The 23,043-nt window shown below is 34.5% G+C and overlaps 1 protein-coding gene across 2 annotated transcripts in view; it reads right to left on the bottom strand.

The window, feature by feature from the left end:
* The window catches only part of ODF2L (outer dense fiber of sperm tails 2 like), a 36,444-nt gene extending 14,165 nt beyond the window's left edge, over positions 1–22,279 (bottom strand). For both annotated transcript variants that reach the window (XM_082834061.1, XM_082834062.1), the window contains exons 1-10: positions 22,119–22,279; positions 15,347–15,519; positions 13,310–13,442; positions 12,486–12,611; positions 11,097–11,156; positions 10,898–10,969; positions 10,232–10,348; positions 5,608–5,793; positions 2,805–2,914; positions 1,617–1,752 (exon numbers count right to left, since the gene is read on the bottom strand). In XM_082834061.1, coding sequence (XP_082690187.1) covers positions 1,617–1,752; positions 2,805–2,914; positions 5,608–5,793; positions 10,232–10,348; positions 10,898–10,969; positions 11,097–11,156; positions 12,486–12,611; positions 13,310–13,442; positions 15,347–15,459 — 1,053 coding nt within the window. In that variant the 5' untranslated portion in view covers positions 15,460–15,519; positions 22,119–22,279. The remainder of the gene's footprint in view (positions 1–1,616; positions 1,753–2,804; positions 2,915–5,607; positions 5,794–10,231; positions 10,349–10,897; positions 10,970–11,096; positions 11,157–12,485; positions 12,612–13,309; positions 13,443–15,346; positions 15,520–22,118) is intronic.
* Positions 22,280–23,043: the final 764 nt, after the last annotated feature.

Below are 23,043 nucleotides of genomic sequence, written 5' to 3'. Positions count from 1 at the left end.
AATTGAAAGTAACAAAATACAACATCTAGACAATTTTACATTGTACATAACATATGCCAAATATACCTAGATGTTTTTCCTTAAACAAAATTCAGAGAGTTAAAAATACATGTTTTTGAATTATTTATAGAATATAATATATAAGCTTTAACTCAATGATTTTTATATGTAATTTAAAATTAATTCCATTACCATGTAATTAAAAACCAGACTTAAAATTAATGAAATATCCTTCTAATCCCCTCTCTGAAGGATATCAAGGAAATTAAGAAAATAAACATAATAAATAAAATTGCTTCCTCTTCTAGAATAAAATATTTAAAGAATTAATTCAATAAATATTGAATAAGAGCTAACTATATGTCACACCTCCCCTGATTATCCTGTGCATACAAAGATGGGAGTTTATGAGGAAAGATTCATCCTAATTGAGAAGACTTTGGGAGGAAGCAGCATTTAAACTGAACTTTAAAGGAAAGGCAGGATTTATATACTGAGAAAAAACGCATTCCAAACTGTAAGAACAGTACAACTACAGGAATAGAGGAAAACATAAACAAGTTGCAGGAAATAAGAAGTATTCGTATTTGGCTAGAGTTCAGGATAACTAGAAGGCTACATTCTCTAGTCTCCCCTGTAACTAGGTGGGGTCATATACCTAAATAAGGAGAAGAGTCGACTGGTATGGAACTTTCAGGAAGTCTCTCTAAAGAGGAGAAGATGGGGAAAAAGGGGGAGATAATTCTTCTTTTGTTTCCCTCCATCCTGTTATTTGAATCTTGGCTATAATGGATGGAGCCCCATCAGCCATTTGAATGGCAGAGTAGAGAGCTAAAAAGTAGCTAGGTTCTCCGATGCCATACTGGTTTTGAACTGCCAATTCTGGCCTTCTTTTCCATTAAACAGATTCTTTTCTGTCTTCTGTTTACTGTCCTCCAAAAACAGTATTAAGGAACTGAAAATGATGCCATCATCTTTAGTCAAGTCTCATCAGGTTACATGTATCTATGACTAGGAACTCAAATACCCTTTTCCTCAGAATGTATAAAAGCTTCTTCCCCATCGTTACTCTGGGTACACATAAAAACCAATCATCCCTTGGATTTGACTAAGTTGGAAAATTCTTTCCGGTTATGAAGCAGCCAAGAACATACTTTCTGGTTTCAAACGGACCACGCCTGAGGCTATATCCTATTGTAACCGTGACACCTAGAAATAATCTTATGCATTAAAGTTAATGTAATTTTGGATGATTCGCCTAACTGCTAAATTGGAGAGTAAATAAACTTTTTTAGGTTGAGACAAAGAGACAGTTATTCAACTTCAAAAATCTTAGTACTGCTGAAAACAACCTTTACATGTATTTGTATATACAACTATAAACATCTAAATATCTCTATGTAAGTATGTGTGCATATATGTGTACATACAGATATATAGATATAGTTTTAGAAGTTACTTATTATAATGATATTCTAAAACTCTTGAGAAACATAAAGGAAAAAAATGATACAAGAGCACTACTCTAAACCTGCTGTTATTTCAAGTTACTTCTACTAAGTAGACTAAGTTGTCACTATACTATACATATATACATACACCCATACACATAGTACCTTTAATTTTGTATTCTCAAGATTCAGAGTTTCATTTTCATATTCAATTGAGTGAAGTTTTCTAAGAATTTCTTCACATGAATTTTTTCCATGGTCTTCCATTTTCTTCAGGTCTTCCAAAAGATGAATAATTTGCCTTTATAAAAGTCATAGAAATTTTCATTCAAACAGTGTGTTTCTGAAATTATTTTTGTAGGGTAGTTTCAAAAGTTACTAGAACTCATACAGCAAAGGAAATAGGAAGCCGTAATCTATATATAAGGTTACTACTACTGAGTAACTGATTAGAAATAATTATCTATTGATGACGCCAATGAAAAATTATACAACATTCTCTTCGCTAGTCAGTAGAACATCTAAACTATGATCCACAGGTAGGTCTGTCTTTCTATCATTCATACATGTGCACACACATACACACAATTTCAGGGAAAAGGTTAAATAAAAGGATCAAGTGAGGCAATAAATAATCTTTAGAAGCAAATCATATACACTACTTTTCAATGATAAAACTGAAGAAAATATACAGAAAGTAAAACATTCAAAAACAAATATATAGTTATTTATTGTTAGCTTAATAATAAATTACAAAGTATAGAATATATGTATTTTTACTTCCCTGGTGGCACAGTGGTTAAGACTCCATGCTCCCAATGCAGGGGGCCCAGGGTCGATCCCTGGTCAGGGAACTAGATCCCACGTGCATGCTGCAACTAAAAGGCCCACCCACCACAACTAAGACCCGGTGCAACCAAAAGAATAAAATAAAATAATTTTAAAACTTGCTGTCGTTGCTGATGTTGTTGTTAAAAACATTTTAAAAAATCTGCTTATATATAAAAAACATATTATACTACATATATAAATATATTATATATAAATATATGTAAATACATATATTTATAAAATATGTGCATTTTTTATTTTTCTTTGTTATGCATGTAAGACACTTTAAGCAACAATAATTTGTGAACACCAATGCAGTTTTAATGGGTAATCATTTTTATTGTATTTTTAAAGTAGACTAAGAAAAGTTTACAAATTATAAATGGCAAAAATAGCCAATCATATAGAAAACAGCTTTACCACATGTAATCCATAAGAACCAAAATACAAATTACTCAAGTTGGAAAGAACAGAAAACACTTCTTATGAAACAGTAAAAAGGCTCTAAATTTTTTTTCTTACTTTTTCATTGTTTCGATCTGAACTTCCAATTCAGTTTTTTCTATTGCAATTTTCTCATAATGACTTTTCCAGACATTGGAAGCTGAAACTATTTCAGACAACTTGGCTTCCTAAAACATACATAAAGTACTCATCTTGTAATTTCATAACACTGGTTTTGTCCAGGGTCCTAAAAATAAATACATTATAAACAAGGAAACACTCATCCTATAAAGTATGGAACTTTTGTTACAGAAAATTTCAGTGTACAAATCTGAACACAGGAAAACTTTAAAGTAAATTTTAATAATGACTTGATAATACTATTACTTTATATGCACATAGTGGCAGTTCCAACTTAACATATTAAGGATGTTGATGGAACTATTTTCAAAAAATGTTTCATAATTACTGAAGATAATTCCCTTTATATTTACTGAACTCTTATTTGTCTTTCTCTGTTGGACTTATTTCATGTAGCATAATACCCTCCAAGTCTATCCATGTTGTTGCAAATGGCAAAACTTCATTTTTTTTTTATGGCTGAGTAATAGTCACCCGTGTGTGTGTGTGTGTGTGTGTGTGTGTGTGTGTGTGTGTGTATGTGTATACACACACACACACCACATCTTCTCTATCCATTCATCTGTTGATGGACACTTAGGTTGCTTCCATATCTTGGTAATTATAAATAATGCTGCTATGAACATTAGGGTGCATATATCTTTCTGAATTAGTGTTTTCAGTTTTTTTCAGATAAATACCCAGGAATGAAATTGCTGGTTCATATGGTAGTTCTATGCCAAGCTGTTTTGTAGAGTCACCCCATTGGCTTTCAAACACTAGTACTGTCAGCAAGAAAGTAAAAGTGGTAGTGGTTGGTTACCCACTTTGAATGTGAGCTACCAGAGGTGGAAATTTTTGTCTGTTTTGTTCATTACTAGGGTCTTGAACAGTGCCTGGCATAAAGCAGATTCTCAATAAATAACTGTCAAATGAATCTACTCTTTACAAATCCACCTAGAGATCTGTAGCCATTGTACCCCTTCTCTACAGTCTACAGAAAAACAAATTCACTAGAATGACAACAGTGCCAATAATTATTAATCAGAAGACTCAGAAGTAGTGATATGAACAGTTAACATTTATTGGGTGTTTCCTTCTTTCCTTCCATCATTTATGCACTCACTGAACAAGTATTTATTCAGCATCTATTATGTGCAAGACATTTTTTGTTTATATTTTTTAAAGCAGTATTTTTAATATATTAAAAAAGACTAGTTTTCTGTTTTTATATTGTATGTAAATGAATATTAATATGCATTATAAAGTGTAAGTTGGACAATTATATTAGAATATAAATTAAGATATTTAGAAATTTTACCTATAAAATAAGGGCTAAGAAGAAAATTTAAGACCTTGATGCAATTAATTGTTGTGGGACTATTTCTAAAGGAGTAGTCAAGGAAGGCCCCTCTGAAGAGATGTCAAGTAAAAAGATACCAGAATGATTTTTAAAAGAATCAGCTATTATTGAGCCTGAGAAGAACATTACAGCCACAGGCAACAGCACAAAACAATGAAACAAACACACTCCATGCATTAGAGGAATAGAAAGGAGGCCAATATGGCAAAAATGTAGTCTGGCCAGGCACTGTGCTTTGACATATATTTTCTCCTTTATTCCTCCTTACAATCATATGAGACAGGCAGTATTATTATCCCCTATTTTATCAATAAGGAAACTGAAGCTCAGAGAGGTTAAGAAGCTTACCCAAAGTCACAAGGTTAACAAATGGAGAAGTCTTCCTATACTATGATCTGGGGCATGGGTGACATGGTGCTAGTTAAACAGGAAAATCCCAAGAATGTTAATGACTCAATTAGTTTTTACCACTCAAGAATATTTTCAGGCATTCAACTAGGCCTACAGCCTTATAGATTTTGCACTTAATGCTCAATTCTTTCATCTAATTAAATTCTTCTGAATGTAGTTTAAATATTAAGAGTTTTAAAATGTTAACAGTTGAGCTTATAAAATATTAGGTTGTCTTGTTTATACAAGCATTTATGCAAGTCTGTTTTCATTTCTAAAAGCCTCTGATAATTCTACAAGCCACAGCGTAAGTTCTTAAGAGGTAGGATACCAGTGAGACAGTAAAAAGAGTAAATATTTTATTAACTGGTAATTGAATAAATATAATTCATCAAAAACAACAAAACGCTAAGTCCATTTTTCAACTTTGTTAATACACCCAAAGATAACTTTCACATGGTGGGTTTACGTCAGCAAATGGTTTTAAATGCATTACGGAGTTTAAGTGAAGTGAATTACTGAATAAAGTCATACGGTCTAATAACATAAATCAGCAATTCCCAATCTGGTATTCCTCAGAACCAGTTCCAAGAGTTGCTTTGTGGGTAGAACAAGAGTTCTGTGGTTAAATAAGTGGTGGAAAACTCTGAATTCAATACCCTCCTTGGCACTGCTTCATGTTTTCTGAAGGCCTTCTCAGAGCCTTTAATATTATGTTAATGTGCTTTAATTCAATGTTAATATGCTATTAGCACTGAAGTGGTGTTACCCTTAGTTGACCACAGATGCTTTGGGACTTAACATATCCTTTAAATAAAGCCCCAAGGAAATGCTGATATAATTCAATATGCAAATCTGTTATTTTACGTAATCTTTCAAAATGAAGGCTAAAGCAAAAATGTATGAGTAAAGTTTTTCTAACAAAATTATTATATTAAGCATTATGAGGTTAACTACATAAACTAAGTACATAAAACAATTCTTTAAGGAAGAATGTATATAACTTACCTGCTCTCTAATTTGGGAAGTAAGGTTTTCCACGTCTCCAGTAAAATGTTTAATCCTTTGTTTGTAAATTTTAGATGCCTTTTTTAGAGCTATAGCTTTTTGCCTACTTGATTCTTTCATCGTTACAGCCTCATGCGTACTCTTTTTCAATTGCAAGTTCCATTCTGATATTTTGGTTTCTAAGCTCTAAAAAAACATTAGCAGTAATTAAATTATTTTAGAATGCCAACGTTTACATAAACATTGTGAAAATATGTAAAATCTTCCACACAGAATTTATCAAAAGGATTAATCATAAGATTAATAAAAAGCAAAACAGTGAAGAAAGGTGATTTCACCAATGTTTATTTGTAACCAGTTATAGAATGCAAATTTAAAATGTATAAACCTATATAAAACTAATATTACTCTTACTAAAGATATTAATATTGGTGATTACAGTAAAAACACTAATTTCCTTAAAACTTTTTTGATTAACTAGAATTTTTAAAAATTTCCCATCTAGATTATACATAGTACTAGTTACTGCAAATCGAAAATACATAATTTAGCTGGAGACAATTCAAACAACAGGTACAAAAAGCTCAAAGGAATCAGTAGCTCCCCAAATATATTAGGACTCTTTAGTTAAAATAATAAATGCTTAAAGGATATATGATCAAAATCTATAGATCATGAAGAGTATAGATGAGATAAACATAAACTTATTTACCAAATTTTAATTTACTAGAATTAAGGAGCATGCTTTGACATTTGAAAGAGTTACATCAAGGACAATAAAAGTACTACTTTGCCTAATAAGTAGTAAGTTTGTGGAAGTTATTATTCTAAAACTACACAGGGTTCAATAAGAGTTGGGATAAAAAAGTTAGGATTAAAAAAGGGTAAAAAGATGTTTGAGGGCATGTTTCTATCTATTGAATTTGATAGTGTTAATTGACATAACTGTTTCCTTACGTATTTCTTGAGGCTATAACCAGACACAGAACATTAGGTTGGGTGAAAGATGATTTAGTGTGATAACTCTCATGTTTTCACTTCAAATTATCTTAAGACTTTCTATTTAAAAGTATTTGAGTACTAACTATCTAAGAATTTAAAGACTTAAGATTTTAATGCCTTAACATTTTTTGAAAGTTGTGTAATTCTGAAAAGAATGTAAAATTATTACAGAATTTAAGTTTTAGTCTTCCATTCCTTGGACATTTTAATCAAAAAAATTAAAGGACAGTAAAAGATGGAGCTTTTCTACTTTTTGATCAACAAAAAGTATGCTTAATTTCCACTAAAATTGAGATTAAGAAGTACATGCAAATCAAAACTACAACGAAATATCATCTCACACCAGTCAGAATGGCCATCATCAAAAAATCTACAAACAATAGGGCTTCCCTGGTGGCACAGTGGTTGAGAGTCCGCCTGCCGATGCAGGGGACACGGGTTCGTGCCCCAGTCCGGGAAGATCCCACATGCTGCTGAGCGGCTGGGCCCGTGAGCCATGGCCGCTGAGCCTGCGCGTCCGGAGCCTGTGCTCCGCAATGGGAGAGGCCACAACAGTGAGAGGCCCACGTACCGCAAAAAAAAAAAAAAAAAAAAAATCTACAAACAATAAATCTGGAGAGGGAGTGGAGAAAAGGGAACCCTCTTGCACTGTTGGTGGGAATGTAAATTGATACATCCACTATGGAGAACAATATGAAGGTTCCGTAAAAAACTAAAAATAGAACTACCATATGACCCAGCAATCCCACTACTGGGCATATGCCCTGCGAACACCATAATTCGAAAAGATACATGTACCCCAGTGTTCACTGCAGCACTATTTACAATAGCCAGGACATGGAAGCAACCTAAGTGTCCATCAACAGATGAATGGATAAAGAAGATGTGGCACATATATACAATGGAATATTACTCAACCATAAAAAGAAACAAAATTGAGTTATTTGTAGTGAGGTGGATGGACCTAGAGTCTGTCCTACAGAGTGAAGTAAGTCAGAAAGAGAAAAACAAATACCATATGCTAGCACATATACATGGAATCTAAAAAAAAAGGTTCTGAAGAACCTAGGGGCAGGACAGGAATAAAGATGCAGATGTAGAGAATGGACTTGAGGACACGGGGAGGGAGAAGGGTAAGCTGGGACGAAGTGAGAGAGTGGCATAGGCATATATACACTACCAAATGTAAAATAGCTAGTGGGAAGCAGCCACATAGCACAGGGAGATCAGCTCAGTGCTTTGTGACCACCTAGAGGGGTGGGATAGGGAGGGTGGGAGGGAGACGCAAAAGGGAGGAGATATGGGGATACATGTATATGTATAGCTGATTCACTTTGTTATAAAGCAGAAACTAACACAGCATTGTAAAGCAATTATACTCCAATAAAGATGTTAAAAGATAAAATTAAATTTAAAAAAAAAAAGTACATCTTAAACAAGATCTAAAGACTTGATCTCTTTGAAAAGTAACTTGGTAGACTAAGAGAAGAAGCAAAACATTCCTAAATTGTCTTTAAAAATCTATCTAAACTAAAAAATCCCACGAAACGTTTTAATACGTAGTTGGGGAAAACATTTTAAATAAGTATGAAAAGTCTACTTAAGAGAAGCGAAGAACCCTCTCCACCAACCCAAGAAATACAGCTGTCATTCCTCTAAAAAACCACAGGGTGTCATCATCACATCATGAATAACAGCTACGCTGTCAGTTAAAAAACCTTTATCACTAAAGGTGAAATTTTTTTGAACAAGGTTCCAGTAAAGACTTTCCCACTAGATTTATCAAATCCCATGCCTGAACACTATTAGGAAGTGTGCTGAAACTATCAAATTATTTTTATAGTTTCAAAATAACCCCTTCACAGTCATTTGCCAAATGAATGGACATATATTTAGTCAACTATTTGCCTTTTCCTATTTCCTAAGAATTATATTTGCAGCATATTATAAAGATAATTATTCTTTGTCTCTTCTAAAATGTGAAAATATTCTAACTCTAATTACTATAGTTTAAAGATCTAGGAAGAAAAATGAGTTAAAAGTACCTTTGGGGTAGTTCTCAGAGAATTATAATGTAATTAAAAATTTTAAAAGATCCAATACAATTTTTGAGTCATCAACAATACTAAAAAAATGAAATTTATATTGCTAAACTGAGTTCGTTCATTGTGTTTGTAGTCTTAAAGAAAAAAAAAAAAACTTGTTAAACCTAAATAAATTCCAAAACTGTGTGTTAGAAGGAATGTAAAAAAATCCATGACCTAACGCAACTTCTTCTAATCATTTCTAAACAGTAGCATTTTGTAAGGGGATGTGAACTCAAAGTATTAGACGGGTGAATATCATGGCAAAACTTAGGATTTTAGCCTTATATTCACTCTCCTAATTATCTAAAAAGGAACTGTTAAACTTAACTTTAAAAAGTTATTTAATATTTTATTTTTAAACTGAAGAAAGTATTTTCAAGAACTTCCCCAACTTCTATTTGAGGACAAAATTAAAAATTGTGTAAGTAAGATAAACTGAAGTATATGATCTGAGATGTTAAATTACATGTATTCTCTTGTATTTACCATGACAGAGCAAGGCAATTTCAACTCTAGTTCATCTGCAGTGCCCTAGGACACCGATGCAAAAAACACAGGGAATCTTTGAGGGAAAGTGCTTAAAAGCACCTGTAGGCAGACAAAAGACAAAATTTATGTCCCACATAAGCCTGCTTAATGTCCCTTTGATGAGCAAAAGCTTTCTGCCATTGAAGAAAAAATAAACAACCCCCCCATATGCAGTCTTGAAACATGTGCCTGGACTGCAGAAATCTGCCATGATTCAGGAGGATAAAAGCAAACAGAAATTTATTAACACAGAAGTCCTCACGCTCAGTGAGGTTTGTCTTTACACACTTCTTCCGAAAGTGAGAACACTGCTTTTCCGTTGACAAAAATAACGACAGTAGATCCAGTTAGCTTGAGTCATACCACAGCAACCTCAAACTCTCATCTCAACCTCAAACTCTCATCTCATCTCATCTTGTGAGACTTCCACAAGAATATTTAAACTGCTCAGTTTAAACCAGAAAATTCCTCTTAATTATCCTGCTAAACTGTGTAACAAGGAGGTTACTCAATTATCTAAACACCAAGGCAAGGTTAACTGATCTTAACGTTATTACCATTAGTATACTGTCTGCCTACTAAATATGGGTGAGAGTATGTATGTATATGTATAGATGCATAAAAGACTAAATACTATATACCAAATATTAATGGTTTCAGTATTTTAATTTTCTCTTTTATATTTAACAAATTTTCCAAATTAATTTTCCAAGTTAATATAAATTAACTGATAATAGGAGAGATTTTTAAAGTAATTCAAACTTTATAAATCCTTCCTAGATTGGCACTAAAAAGTCACAGCATTTTTCTTTTTTTTATATTGGTATTTGGAGCCAAATCTTTAGACAGACCAGAAATCTTAAGATTTACCTCAAATATGTACTTCCCATGGCAACACTTAAAATTGGATTCTTTCAAAACCACTAAATTCCAGTATTAAGCAAAGACTTTATTGTTGTCCATTAGTTTTATCAATTAAACTATAAATATGGGTGAATATTTATAACCTTTATGTGTTCTTTTAATTTATCATTCTCTGCTTCCTTTTTATGAATTTGGAACTGTAGTCGTTCATGTACTACTTTTACTGATTGTGACAAACGGCTTGCTTTCAAAGCATTTGCCTATAAGAGAAAACAAAACAAAGCAAAAATGTGTTATTTGATGTATTTTTTCACAATATTAAACTTTACCGTACTAAGACATGATCTAAAAAGTTGCTAAAGAGCAAAGTACAACACTTCCCCAATTACAAATGGATTTTGTATAAAACCAGGGGGATGTTTTCTCCTCCCCTTTTTTATTTAATAACTCCTAATTATCTCTTTTTAAAAGTTCCTGTCTATCCTTCTAAGTAAAATTACGGGTATGTCTAAAATGCTCCTACAAACACAGAAATTCCTTAATTTATACTAAAATTGAAATATATATTTATACATAGGTCCCTGACTTAGGCCAAGTACCCTGATTGAAATACCACAAAAATCTAAAAAGAAAAAAAAAACTCTAAAAAATTAAGATATTATATTTGATGCATAAACTTGTAAAAATGTCCAAATAATCTAAAAATATTTCTATATGTATTTATGAGGATATGGGGGCCAGGATGGAAAGAAGAGAAAGAGGGAGTCAACATTAAGAAAATTTGATGAATTAGCTCAAAATTTGCTTACCTTTTCATTCTGAAACAAACAAGAAAGTTCTTGGATATAGGTCTCCTTTTCAAGTACCTTCGTCTTAAGATTCTTCAGCAAATATAATGTAAAAGTTAGAAATATCACAACTTGGATAATGTTGGCTAATTTTATAAAACCAACCAGCATACAAACAAAAAATTTCAGAAAAATAGACACCAAGTCTAAAAAGACTTACAGTGTTTTCACTTTCATTATCAGCTAGCTTATCTAACAAGTTGGATAAACTGTCCCCTCTCTGTGGAAAAAAGAAGTTGTAAATCAGTGTTCACAAACTATATTTCTCTACATAAAAAAGTAGAAAATGGAATAAGCATCACTTAAGAAATTAATATGGACAACTACTATGCATAGTTCAGTTTTTTTAAAAGTTAACCATCAGAAAGATTTTTGCTTAAGTGTTCCAAATCAATTTTTAATCCATAATTTATGAAATCAGTTAATTTACTAAATTACTTTCTAAATAATGCCTCATAAAGTACAAGCCAATGAAATAAAAATCTTGTATACAAAGGAGGCTCACAATGCTGATTGTAAACAGGTAAAAATTATAAACAGCCTAAAGTCTAGCAAAAAGAAATGTTTTAAAGAATTACAGCAGGGGGCTTCCCTGGTGGCGCAGTGGTTGAGAATCTGCCTGCCAATGCAGGGGACACAGGTCCGAGCCCTGGTCTGGGAAGATCCCACATGCCGCGGAGCAACTAGGCCCGTGAGCCACAACTACTGAGCCTGCGCATCTGGAGCCTGTGCTCCGCAACAAGAGAGGCCACGACAGTGAGAGGCCCGCGCACCGCGATGAAGAGTGGCCCCCGCTTGCCACAACTAGAGAAAGCCCTTGCACAGAAACGAAGACCCAACACTGTCAAAAATAAATAAATAAAATAAAAATTAAAAAAAAAAAATTACAGCAAATCAATAACAGAATTCCATGTAGATATTTTAAATGAGAACGAAAAATGTTTATTCATTTTGAGGGTCATACATACTGTATGACTTCATTTATATGGAATATCTGAAGTCAGCAAATCCACAGAGAAAAAGTAGATAATGGGCTAAAGAGGGGTAGTGGGGATGGGAAGTAAAATTCTAAAGAGCAATGGGTTTCTTTTTGTAGTGATGAAAATGCTCTAAGGTTGATAGTGGTGATGGCTACACAATTCTGTGAATATACTAAAAATCACTGAATTGCATACTTTAAACCGGTGAACTGTATGGTATGTGAATTATATCTCGGTGAAACTGTTAAAAAAGGAATATATGAATGTATAAATACAATGTACACAAGGGCTTAAATTCTAAGAGTATTTTATTGTAATCAATTGAAATGAAGTATGACAAATAATGAAAGTTTTTGAGATTGAAAATAAAAATATATTTTCTATAAAAATATGCTGCTTTCATGTAAAAGTATTTATGAAACATTGAAAGTGGGGGTTAATGATTGCCATTTCAAACAAAAATTCAAGAATCATTTCCATTTCAAATATACCAATATTTTAATTTCAAGAAATAATATACCCTTCAAGCGAGAAATATCGCTATTAAAATAGTGCTTAGTATTTCTTACCTGTTGGTGTTCTGTCTTTCTAAGAAGATGTTCTAAAGTTTGTTTTAAATCTTTAAAAGAGTCTAATTCTTTGCTTAATATTTCCTTCTGTTTAGAAATCTTCAAATTGGATGCAGAAAGATCAGTCTGACAAAATATAAGAAGCACATACACATTTTAAGACATAGCATTAAGACACTCTAAAATATACTACTACTATTATCAAAGAATACTTTTCCTAGTAATAAAATCATTCTTTTGCACATAGAAGTAGTAAGATATGCCAGGTTTTTCAGCAGTAAGTAGTATATGTTACATGGTTCTAAAGTAAAATGAAATCAAAATAAGGGCTTAAACCCTAAAGTATTTCAGGCATTAATTTTAATAAAACTAATAGAATACAATCTATTTTTTTGTCCTTAACTCAAACTTTAGTACACTGAACTTTTAGAATAGAGATTTCTATTCCACACAATACTATAGAAAATATATTTCATCTCTCAAGAGTGAAAGTGAAGAGTGAGAGTGAAGAATATTTTAAATTCACTCTTGAGAAAAGTTGACTCTAGTTCAACTCAGGTAAGGCAAGCATCAAGGTACTTTCTAGCCAAGCACCAAGGTACTTTCTAGCTTAGCGTCTCATCAAATACATGCCTGAGATTATCTCTGAGGAAAAGAATTGCAATTAATGACACAGGAATGAAAAACACTAATAAACCTGCATTTTTTATATCAAATACCAGTATGTGAGCATAACTACTACAAGATATGAGACCTCAGTTAATGAATTCTGAGTATTATCCTAGCTTCTCATTTTATTGCACATTCACTAGGCAAGTACTCACATTTTCAAAACTAATCTCTTCAATGGTGTCCTTAAATAATGGCAAAAGTAATTCTACGGAACAAGTTGCTAACTCGGCTTCCTTAAATGTTGCTTCCAATTTGGTCTTCTCAATTAGGATGTCCTGCTTTAGGCTAATTAGATATGCACAAATAAACTTTAAGTTAAAGCTGTTACATAAACTAGTTATGCTTTTAATGCAAACAGAGCATAGCATGATTAAATACTACAGTTCCATAAATTGCTCTGCAAAATATAACAGTAAGTTTTCACTGAAAATGAATTTTTTCTGTACTTCCATATTTTTTCTACACTTAACTATACATGGAAAGACAGTTTTTAAAATGTTAAGATATGTAAAACACAAAGACTACCAACAGCAATTATCCCTGCGCTATTTGATAATTATTGAACATCTCTTCTCCTGTTTGTAAAATGATTTGTGTGAACGTGTTCGTGTCTTTTCTTCCCTTCCTTCTCCCTTACTCCAAAGCCAAAAGATTTGTCTTCCTAGACCTTATTCCAAAATGCTTTCTTGAAACTTATTGTTTTTCACAAAAAAAATCCTCCAGAGAAATGTGTAAGCTAAACAAATGGAACACAAAAAACTAAACCTCTCCAAATATCTAAAAATCCTTCACATTTGGCTTTATAAAACATTATTATCATTCAAAACAAAACTGATAATATTTGCTTTCTTGATTACATTTTACACAGACATTACTGTGTATCACTGTAAGATACATCTTTGGGTATGGGGGCTCACATTTTTACATCCCGAAATTGGGATGCTTCTTACAATCTCTGTCAGTCTGGAAGCAGTCCTTAGCTGTCTTTCCTGTACAGGTCCAGAACTTACAGAATGAGCCTCCAATGTTTTGAAGAACATCCCAGAGATGGGGTACAGCACTTTTTTAACCGGTAACAACAAAGGGTCATAGAGAGGGATTGGAGGAGTTGTTGAAGTAGGAATGTTTAGCAACATTCTAGAAGCAAGACCCCAAGGTAGGCTTGCTGTATATTGTAAGAGCCCATCACCAATAAATTTCATTTCAGTTATAGATGCTCCTAAGAAATACCAGTACATATCACCAATACTCTTAATAGCAAGGATAACTCTGAGTCAAAAAGTAACTCATAAGAGTTGGGCTTTGAGTATAAGGAAGTTTTGAGAATACCTTACCTACTTTATTTCATTCACATTTTATTTTTATATAAGTGCAGAGTTATTTGGACTAAAAATCTATGTATAAGTTTGAAGGAGTTTTTTCAATATTTATAAATAAAATTCCAAGCCATAAGAAAGCATTGTGTCTTTCTTTAATTGACACCTTTTTTCTTTTATGGAACATAATGTAATGGCTCAGCAACAATGAATGGCATCTTAGAGGCTATGTCTCTAAGAAGTAGACTGTATTCTTAAGCACCACTTAAGATGTCTTAAAATGATGGGCCCAATGAAGATGGTTGCTACAAAAGACAGTTATCATTATTAAAAACCACGTACAGAAAGTCAAGAATGATTATATATGACCAAACATCATTTTCATTTAAGCTAAACTAGAAGTTGGACTATAGTATCCATAGCAACAAGCATGGTATTTTAAGACTTATTTTGGGGAGCAATGAGTCGTACAAATAACAAGTGCACTCTCCATACTAAAGAAGCAAAATATGGCAGGTATTTGTTAGATAGCAATATCCCAAATGACAGTGAAGTAGTACTCATTAACTATATTTCCAATATCCCATAGTATTTATATTTTCATTTACATTAGTTAGAAAGATATATACTTTACAAATTTTTTTATAGGTAAGGGTTTCATTTTTAATTGCTTTCACTAAAATTCCAAAATAACTAGGCAAATTCTGCTAAATTAGTACATCTGTAATCAGATTAAATAAATATAAATTACTAGGCTGTTAGATGATATTCTTGAAAGAATGCTGTATTTGATTCAAATAATTTACAGTATGGACAAAACATGAAACCCTGAAATCAAAAAATTAAGCTATCCCCTGCTATTGTTGAGAATACCAGCTGAGATGACTTTCACAGGCATGCCATGGTAAATGTTCTTTCTCTGGTACACTTTTAAAATGGGAAAAGAGTTCTTCTGAATGACTTCCATCATTTGTAGGCTTCTCCATAAATTCGGTAAATGGATTTATAGGTGGCTTCCACAACAAGTTCTCCACATAAGCTGAAATCTAGGAAATATTTTAATTATTAAACATCATTTCAGTAGATTCTTTTTTTCTGCTATTACCCAATAAGATAAAAATCCTAAAGATCTGTAAAAGAATAATATTTCACAGACAAACTTGAAATTATAACTGCTACTCATTGTGATACTAATTCAAAATAGTATCAAAATTGCATAGCATAATCATTCAACGATTGCCAACTTCCATACAGAGTTTCCAAAAGGCCCACTATTTTCTACATACTCACAAGAATGTAGAAATTACTATTAGTCTATTTCTTGAAGTATTATAATAATATCCTAATCCAATCGGACTAGAAAATGGATGTAAAAACCACAGAATAACTATCATTCTCAGTTGCATTAGATTTATCCAATAGGAAATGTATGTTATTCATGCCTGTAACAGTAAAAATTTAAGATACTTTTGAAAGTAGCTGGCAACAATAGCTACAAAGAAGTTATTTTCTTAAAGTAGACTTTTCAATATTAAATTCATTTATTCCTATAAATAAATCATATTTTTTAAAAAAGCTCAATCTAAGTTATTCTTTGGTGATAATGAATGGACAGATGACATTACTTCTAAGTTTTACTAAATAATCTAATTGTTTTCTCTCAAACTTGGAGATGTCATTTTTAAAATGTGAATATTTATGAATTTCTTCAAAACAATTACATTTTAAGTAATGAGTTAGTGCTCTGGCAATCATTAAGGCTGTAGTTTTTCAAATCTAATATATGGAAATGTGTCTCCCTAACTTTGTTTATACAAAATCAAATGTCATATTTAAGGTTTTCTGCATTTTTTCAGAGATATTTTACCTCTTTGTAATTTATTTTTATTTATCTGTATCATAAAATACATATGTTCAAGAATTTTCAATACTTTAAGTAGACGTGAAATTAAAGTTTGAAAATTATTCACTATATTTAATTAGCAATTCAGAAATCCTTTCAAATGTCTGTAAAAATTTATCTATTTTTTTTGTCCAAAGGTTCTGTATACCAGAAAGATAAATATTTAGGATACAGGCCAGTGAAAAGCATCCTCATATTTTTTCAATACTAGAAACTCACGTCAAAACGGAAATGTTGAATAAGATACATATAGTCTAAGATGATCTACCTGAATGCTGCAAACACGCATCTGTTATTAGGACATAACATTTTGAGCTATTGGTAGCCCAGAAAAATTTAAAACATATGGATACACAAAATCAAATGAAAACCCAAACCTAAAGGTGAAGAAGAATATGCTTGGATAAGTCACTGCCATCAAGAAAATTATCATCTACTGATTTGTTCAGTTTTGGTACTTATCTTTTGTCCATTCACTTGTTTAAATATTCGTCTCTCTGTACAATGGAATCTCAAAAAAGAACGTCTTATTTATTGGAATCCTCAGCACCTGTAAGTCTTGTAAAAGCTAAGCAATATTTCAAGGAGAGGACTCAAGGCTTAGAGCAATTAATGAATAAGATGAGTAAAGACTGCTGCTTTTTTACTTATCTTTTCTGGCATAATTAAAAGAAAAATAGTTCATATATTTAAAATAAAAGTTCACAAATCAGTGTAAGAGGGTAGAGATCTTCAATTTATTGAAAACATTTTATGAGGTAAGATTCAGTTTGGTATCAGTACTTTAGTTCTTGCTTGGCTTTGTGGGCTATTGGCAGCTATTTATATAATTTTTCTATAAGTTTTGTCACATGATAAAATCATACAACATAAGTAATTGTATCTTATCTTAAAGGGTAAACAAATAAAACTAACATATTATAAAAATAGGGATTTTTAGAATGACTTTTAGCCCAACATTCTAAAATGTATCTTCATTACTGATTTCTCAAAACGTGAAACAGAGAACTGGGTATGTCTCAAATATTTGCATAGAAATTATCAACTATCATATTCTCACAATCTAGAAGTGAATATAGGATAAATATTGTTGAGAGGTTCCAAGGTACTCCACTATTTTTGTGTTGTAACCATATTTTAACCAAAAACATATGTGTGCTGAACAATGTAATAATTTTCTTTAGCAAAAAAAATCCTGCCTTTATAAAAAATGCTATCATTTTGGGAGACCAAATGTATTCTTGAGTGGAAAAGCAGACATTTCACAAGAAAATGTTTTCAATTATGTAGAATAAACTGCCAATTTACAAATGTAATATATTTTTGTATAACTTGTTAGTGGTGAAACAAAGACACATATTCTGCACACATACTTAATGATCAAATCCCTAAAGAATAGCAATTTAAAATATTTTTAATGTTTAAAGAATTAAATTTCCTATACAGAAATGACTTTATCACTCCCCTACCCAAAAGGCATGTACTTAAAGCTTCTTCCAGGTGTGGTCATGGGTTTATGCTGATCCAGCTACACTCATTTAACTATGTTCCATTTTGGCCAGCAACAAGCATTTGAGGGATGGCTGTTCAGGGACCATGATGCTGGCCATGGTAAGAGAAAAGAAAGATCAGTCCATGACCTTCCGCAGCACCTAGATTGTTCTACATAAACTAACCAGCTCCAAGTATGTATTGAAAACTAATCTCTCTAAAGAGACTAGCATTTGAATCTTGCAGATTTCAATTTGTTTTGCCACACACTAATCCTTGGAAAACTAGCTCCCACTGGCTTCAAACAAAAGCACACAGCTTATACTGAAAAATTCACTATGAAATATTCAGCAAAGAATACCAAGTAGATACAGGAATGTTGCTAATTTCCCACACTAAACACTAGTCAAAAGTTTACTAGAGAAGTAACTGCATGCCTTTTTGGACTCCATAGTGAAAAAAAAAAAGGTATACGAAATTTGGAAGTAGGCAGAGTAAAAATAACCAGAAGTGGAAAACTGAACTTATCAGTAAAGGCTATCAAAACTGGAAAAAACATTTTCTGATATAGAGAGATTAACTTTGAAAAGTAATTAGCTAATGCTTCTGTCCAATGAATAAAGGAATTTAAAAATAAAAGCATTGCAGATTGGATAATACGGGGGAAAAAAATTGACAGGAAGAGTGACTGATTTGTAAATAAAGGATACATACATACTTTCAAGGCCCAAGTCCTCCCTCCTTCTCAAAGTGTTCCTCTGACTGATCCAGCCCACCAAGAATCCTAAACATCTAATAATATTCTCAGAATCATACAGTTTAGAATTTAATTGCTCCATAAATGGTAATATTTTAGTTCTTCTTTAAACTTGCTACTAAATCTGTGAGGGCAAATATACCCATCACCATCTACCCTCAAAAATTAATCAGTGAGAGGCATAGGTTAGGTTCCAATATACAAGTTAGGGTCACCAAATAATTTATTGCTCAAACTGAAACACTTTTGAGAGGAAGCCCCACAGAGAACCCAATTATCCAGAAGACGGGACCAAAGATGTTCAGAACATTGTCTAACCCCAAATAGTCAGCATCCTTTATCAGATAAACATAAAACATTTTCCTTCCCTTCAACAAAAGGACAGCATGACATGCTGCCATTTATTAACAGCATTCACTGACCAAAAACCTACACTGTTGCTATTATCATCTAAAGGCTACTCATTGAAGAAACCAAGTTTTAGAAAACAGCTTGATCAAGATTACAAGTAAGAAAGTGGTGGAACTCAGTTTTGAATGAAAGCCATCAGGTACTGAAATATAAATATAAGAATCCACACAGCTGAAAGTAACATACAAACTTCCCTTTTATAAGAGTGTTTTAGCACTCTTATAAATTCAGTTTATATTAAAAAAAAAAGAAAATTGTTCTGTACAAGGAAATGAAGGATGAATAAGATTGAGCTCCTTGAAGGCACAGACTACAAGTCTAAAGAGAGAGCAGTGAGCAGACCACTAAAATCCAGTGTTCTAAAGACTATGACGGGGACTCATCAGGTACTGCAAAAGCAACTGGCAGGATCCTGGGAGACTTCCCAGAGATGGATCCTCAGTAGAGTCCAGCAGAACAAGTTTGAGCTTGGCAAAAGGGAACAGAAAACAGGCATTCCGGATAGAGGGTAAAGTACCAGCAAGAACAAGGAATCATGACGGAACATGATTTGAAAGGGCACGTGGCAAAAGATGAGACTGGACACATGAAAGTAGACACTGTATACCAAGCTCAAGAGCTTGAATTTTTTCCTAAAGGTTAAGACAGACCATTAAACAATTTTAAGCAGGAGAATGACAAATCAGAAGTGCATCTTTAAAAGGTAAGTACAGGGCTTCCCTGGTGGCGCAGTGGTTGAGAGTCTGCCTGCCAATGCGGGGGACGCGGGTTCGTGCCCCGGTCCGGGATGATCCCACATGCCGCGGAGCGGCTGGGTCTGTGGGCCATGGCCGCTGAGCCTGCGCGTCCGGAGCCTGTGCTCCGCAACGTGAGAGGCCGCAACATTGAGAGCCCCGCGTACCGCAAAAAAAAAAATAAATAAATAAAATAAATAAAAGGTAAGTACAGTGGTGTTTTGGAAAATGGACTCGGCATATGGAGGAGAGGAGAGGAGAAGCAGTGATCAGGTTATTAGCGTCCCAAGAGAGATGAAATTCCAACATTCTTTTCCAACAAAAATTTTTGAAGAAATCAAAAGTTGTTGCCACTGGTGATTTTAAAAAAAAAAAGAAAAACAATGAAGGAATTAGAATACAGGAATAGCAAGAGATCAGTATGGAAAGAAACGATCAAATGTAACCCCTCATTTACCCATGACCATCTGAATGGATTGCTCCACATCTAAGTTGCAGGAAATGATTACTTATCCTTTTAAATACAAAAATTAATTTAGACCAGTTTGAAGAAAATCTTTTAAAAGTATGTATTATTTCTTCCTTCTCAGAGTACAGATAGACTGAACATAATTTAACCATTCCTGATGACCCAGAGGCAGCATATTAAAAAGAACACTGGGCCAGATTCATCAGTTCACAGTCCTTATGAGCCACCTGACACAGACAACCCTTAGTTTCAATAGCCCTTTGGTTCTCTCTCCTACAAAATGAGAATAAGCTTTGCCAGCCAAAGCTGTCATGAGGTTTGAACAGAATGAAGTAGAAACACTTACAGGTGGGGAGTTTTGTTTGTTTAATTTAGGACCCCTTTGGTCACTCTGTTGGGGCTGCTTTCCCACCAGGCCTTCTCCTTAATTTTTTTCATCTTAAAAAAAAAAAAAATCGTCCTGAGTCATTCACCATTCCTGAAATTACTTGCAGGCCTGAGTTATCTGTATAGAACCAACTCTTAACTTGAAAACAATCCTTTCAAAATCTATTCTTTGCATTATTATTACAAGTCATTTTCAATGTAGTCAAAAATTGACTGAGTTCTATTAAACCAGAGCCCAGGAGAACAATTATTGACTTCCAACAGAACTGTGCCGAAGGGGATAGATGTTCTGTCAACCTCATTGCTATACCCAGATACTTGGGTCTCAGTCACTTGCACAAACTAAGCAGTGATTAATAGCGATATAAACAAAACCATTTTCTCATACCTCTGGGTGTTTGAGATGCAAAAACTATCCTATTAATACACATCAATTGTGAAATTAGAAGAAAATGAGAAGCAAAAAATGGATACCTGGCTGTTAAGGGCCATGACAAACATTGCCGTGACAATCTTATTAAAGCAGAAAGGTATCAAACACATTTTAAAAGCCGACAGGCTTACCGCAGTCTATTCCTTTAACCATAACTAACCAAGTGGTGCTTAAAACTACTCCAAGAACCTCATTCATTCAAAAACACCTGAAACCTTACTATGTGTGAGATGATAGGGAAACTTCGTCTCTGCAATAGACTTTAACCCAACACCAGCCAAAGTCTGGCTATGGTTTCCTCACTAAACAAGCAACACTTACTGACCACCTACTCAAAACCTGGCACTGGTTAACTTAATTTCTTTTATTACAACCACTCTAAAGTGACTTATGCTTCTCATTTTACAGAAAAGGAAGCTGAAGGCAGTAACGTTAGTGACCTGCCCAAACCACATACTTAAAGGAACTGAGGCTGCACTCTAGGACCCTGGAGAACGAATTATTTCCCCGAGGCCTGGAGTATTCTTTACTTAAGGAGCCCCGGAGCTTACCAGAGTCTGGCACATTATATGGTGGGCATTTAAAAACCAGCCGTATACGTAAGAGAGCACTATTTCGGTAAGCAACGATGCAGTGCCCGGGGCCGGCCGGGTCAGGGCTCCGTGCTGGACAAGCCCACCTCGGCTAAGATCTGCCCTGCTGTCCCAGGGACCACACACTTCCTCGCTGCCTTTCCCAAGCCCAAGCTGTCTGTCTGGGGGGAGAGGACGGTGTAGGTAGAAAGCGGCTGAGTTCAGTTTTGGGTGGACGCGAGGGCCTCTCACTTCCGTGACCCACCTTGGCCACCGCCCCGCCCCCAGAGCTGCCCGCGGTAACTAAGCCTCGGCCATGCAAGCCGAGGAAGCTTGCTTCCCCCTCCAAAAGCACGCCGACGTCCCTACCGCTGCGTCAGTACGTCGCCGTGACGTCAGCCCGCCGCCGCTCCGCTATGAAAGGGGTCCGCCAGGGCCGCCAAGGCTGACGCTCGGCGAACGTTAGTGTAAGACGCCCGTGAGCATACCTGTGTTCTCCAGCCCTGGGTCGGCTAGAACGGAGCGGGACGCGGGGGGCAGTGCAGCGGATGAAAGCTAGGAAGGTAAGGACTCGACGCGGGAAGCAGGCGAACTCCTAGAACGGCTCGCGGTGGCAGAACGCCCAACAAGGTGCAAGCGTGACCAAGCGGAGTTGGTAACCAGCAAATGGCTTCTCTGGTAACGGCCGCCCCGCCCCTTCCGTCGGGCTCGCAGCGGCGCAGCCAATTGGCCGAGCTCGGGAAAGCGAGCGCCGGCGTCTGCTGCTATTGGCTGGAGTGAGGGGGCGGAGCCCGGGAGAGCAGCTTTGTCTTTCTGTTGGTTCTCCCCGTGAACTCCTCCGACCCCGCGACCGTTTGTTTTCCGAGAAGGGTAGCGTTTGTGTGTAGTTACTAAAAAAATCTTAACTGAGTTCAACCAGAAAAGGAAGTAAAGCCGATGGATTCCAAATTTTCTGATACTTGGCTTGCAAGTGTCCTGCTTTTGCTATTTAAAGGAGGAGATTTGAAAAAACCAAGGCAACCGCGACTGGAAGAAAGCTCGTTATAAATGTAAACAGCTAAAATCTGTTTATCTGAGATCATTCCCTGGGCCTATTTTCTCCTGTTAAATGAGGGAACCGGACGGTGATCTCGAAGGCATCTTTCAGGTCACAAATTATTTGTATCTGTGCTACAGCCAGCTGGTATGGTTTATAAACTGAACAAGGCCAGATTCTATTTGGAAAAGTTAAATAAAAAAGTTATCTAATGCCTCAACCTAACGTTCAAAATCGTAGGCTATCACATTAGGTTCACAAATAGAGCCACTATCAACTGAGCAGTTTAACCATGGCGTACGTCTTATTGGTTTCACTAAAGAATATTTTCCACTGATGATTCCAGCAATGCTTCCCCCCCCCGCCGCCCCCCCGCC

This window comes from Leucopleurus acutus (assembly GCF_964270905.1).
Source record: "Leucopleurus acutus genome assembly, chromosome: 2".
Lineage (NCBI taxonomy): Eukaryota > Metazoa > Chordata > Mammalia > Artiodactyla > Delphinidae > Leucopleurus > Leucopleurus acutus.
This window is presented reverse-complemented; position numbering and strand designations above follow the sequence as displayed.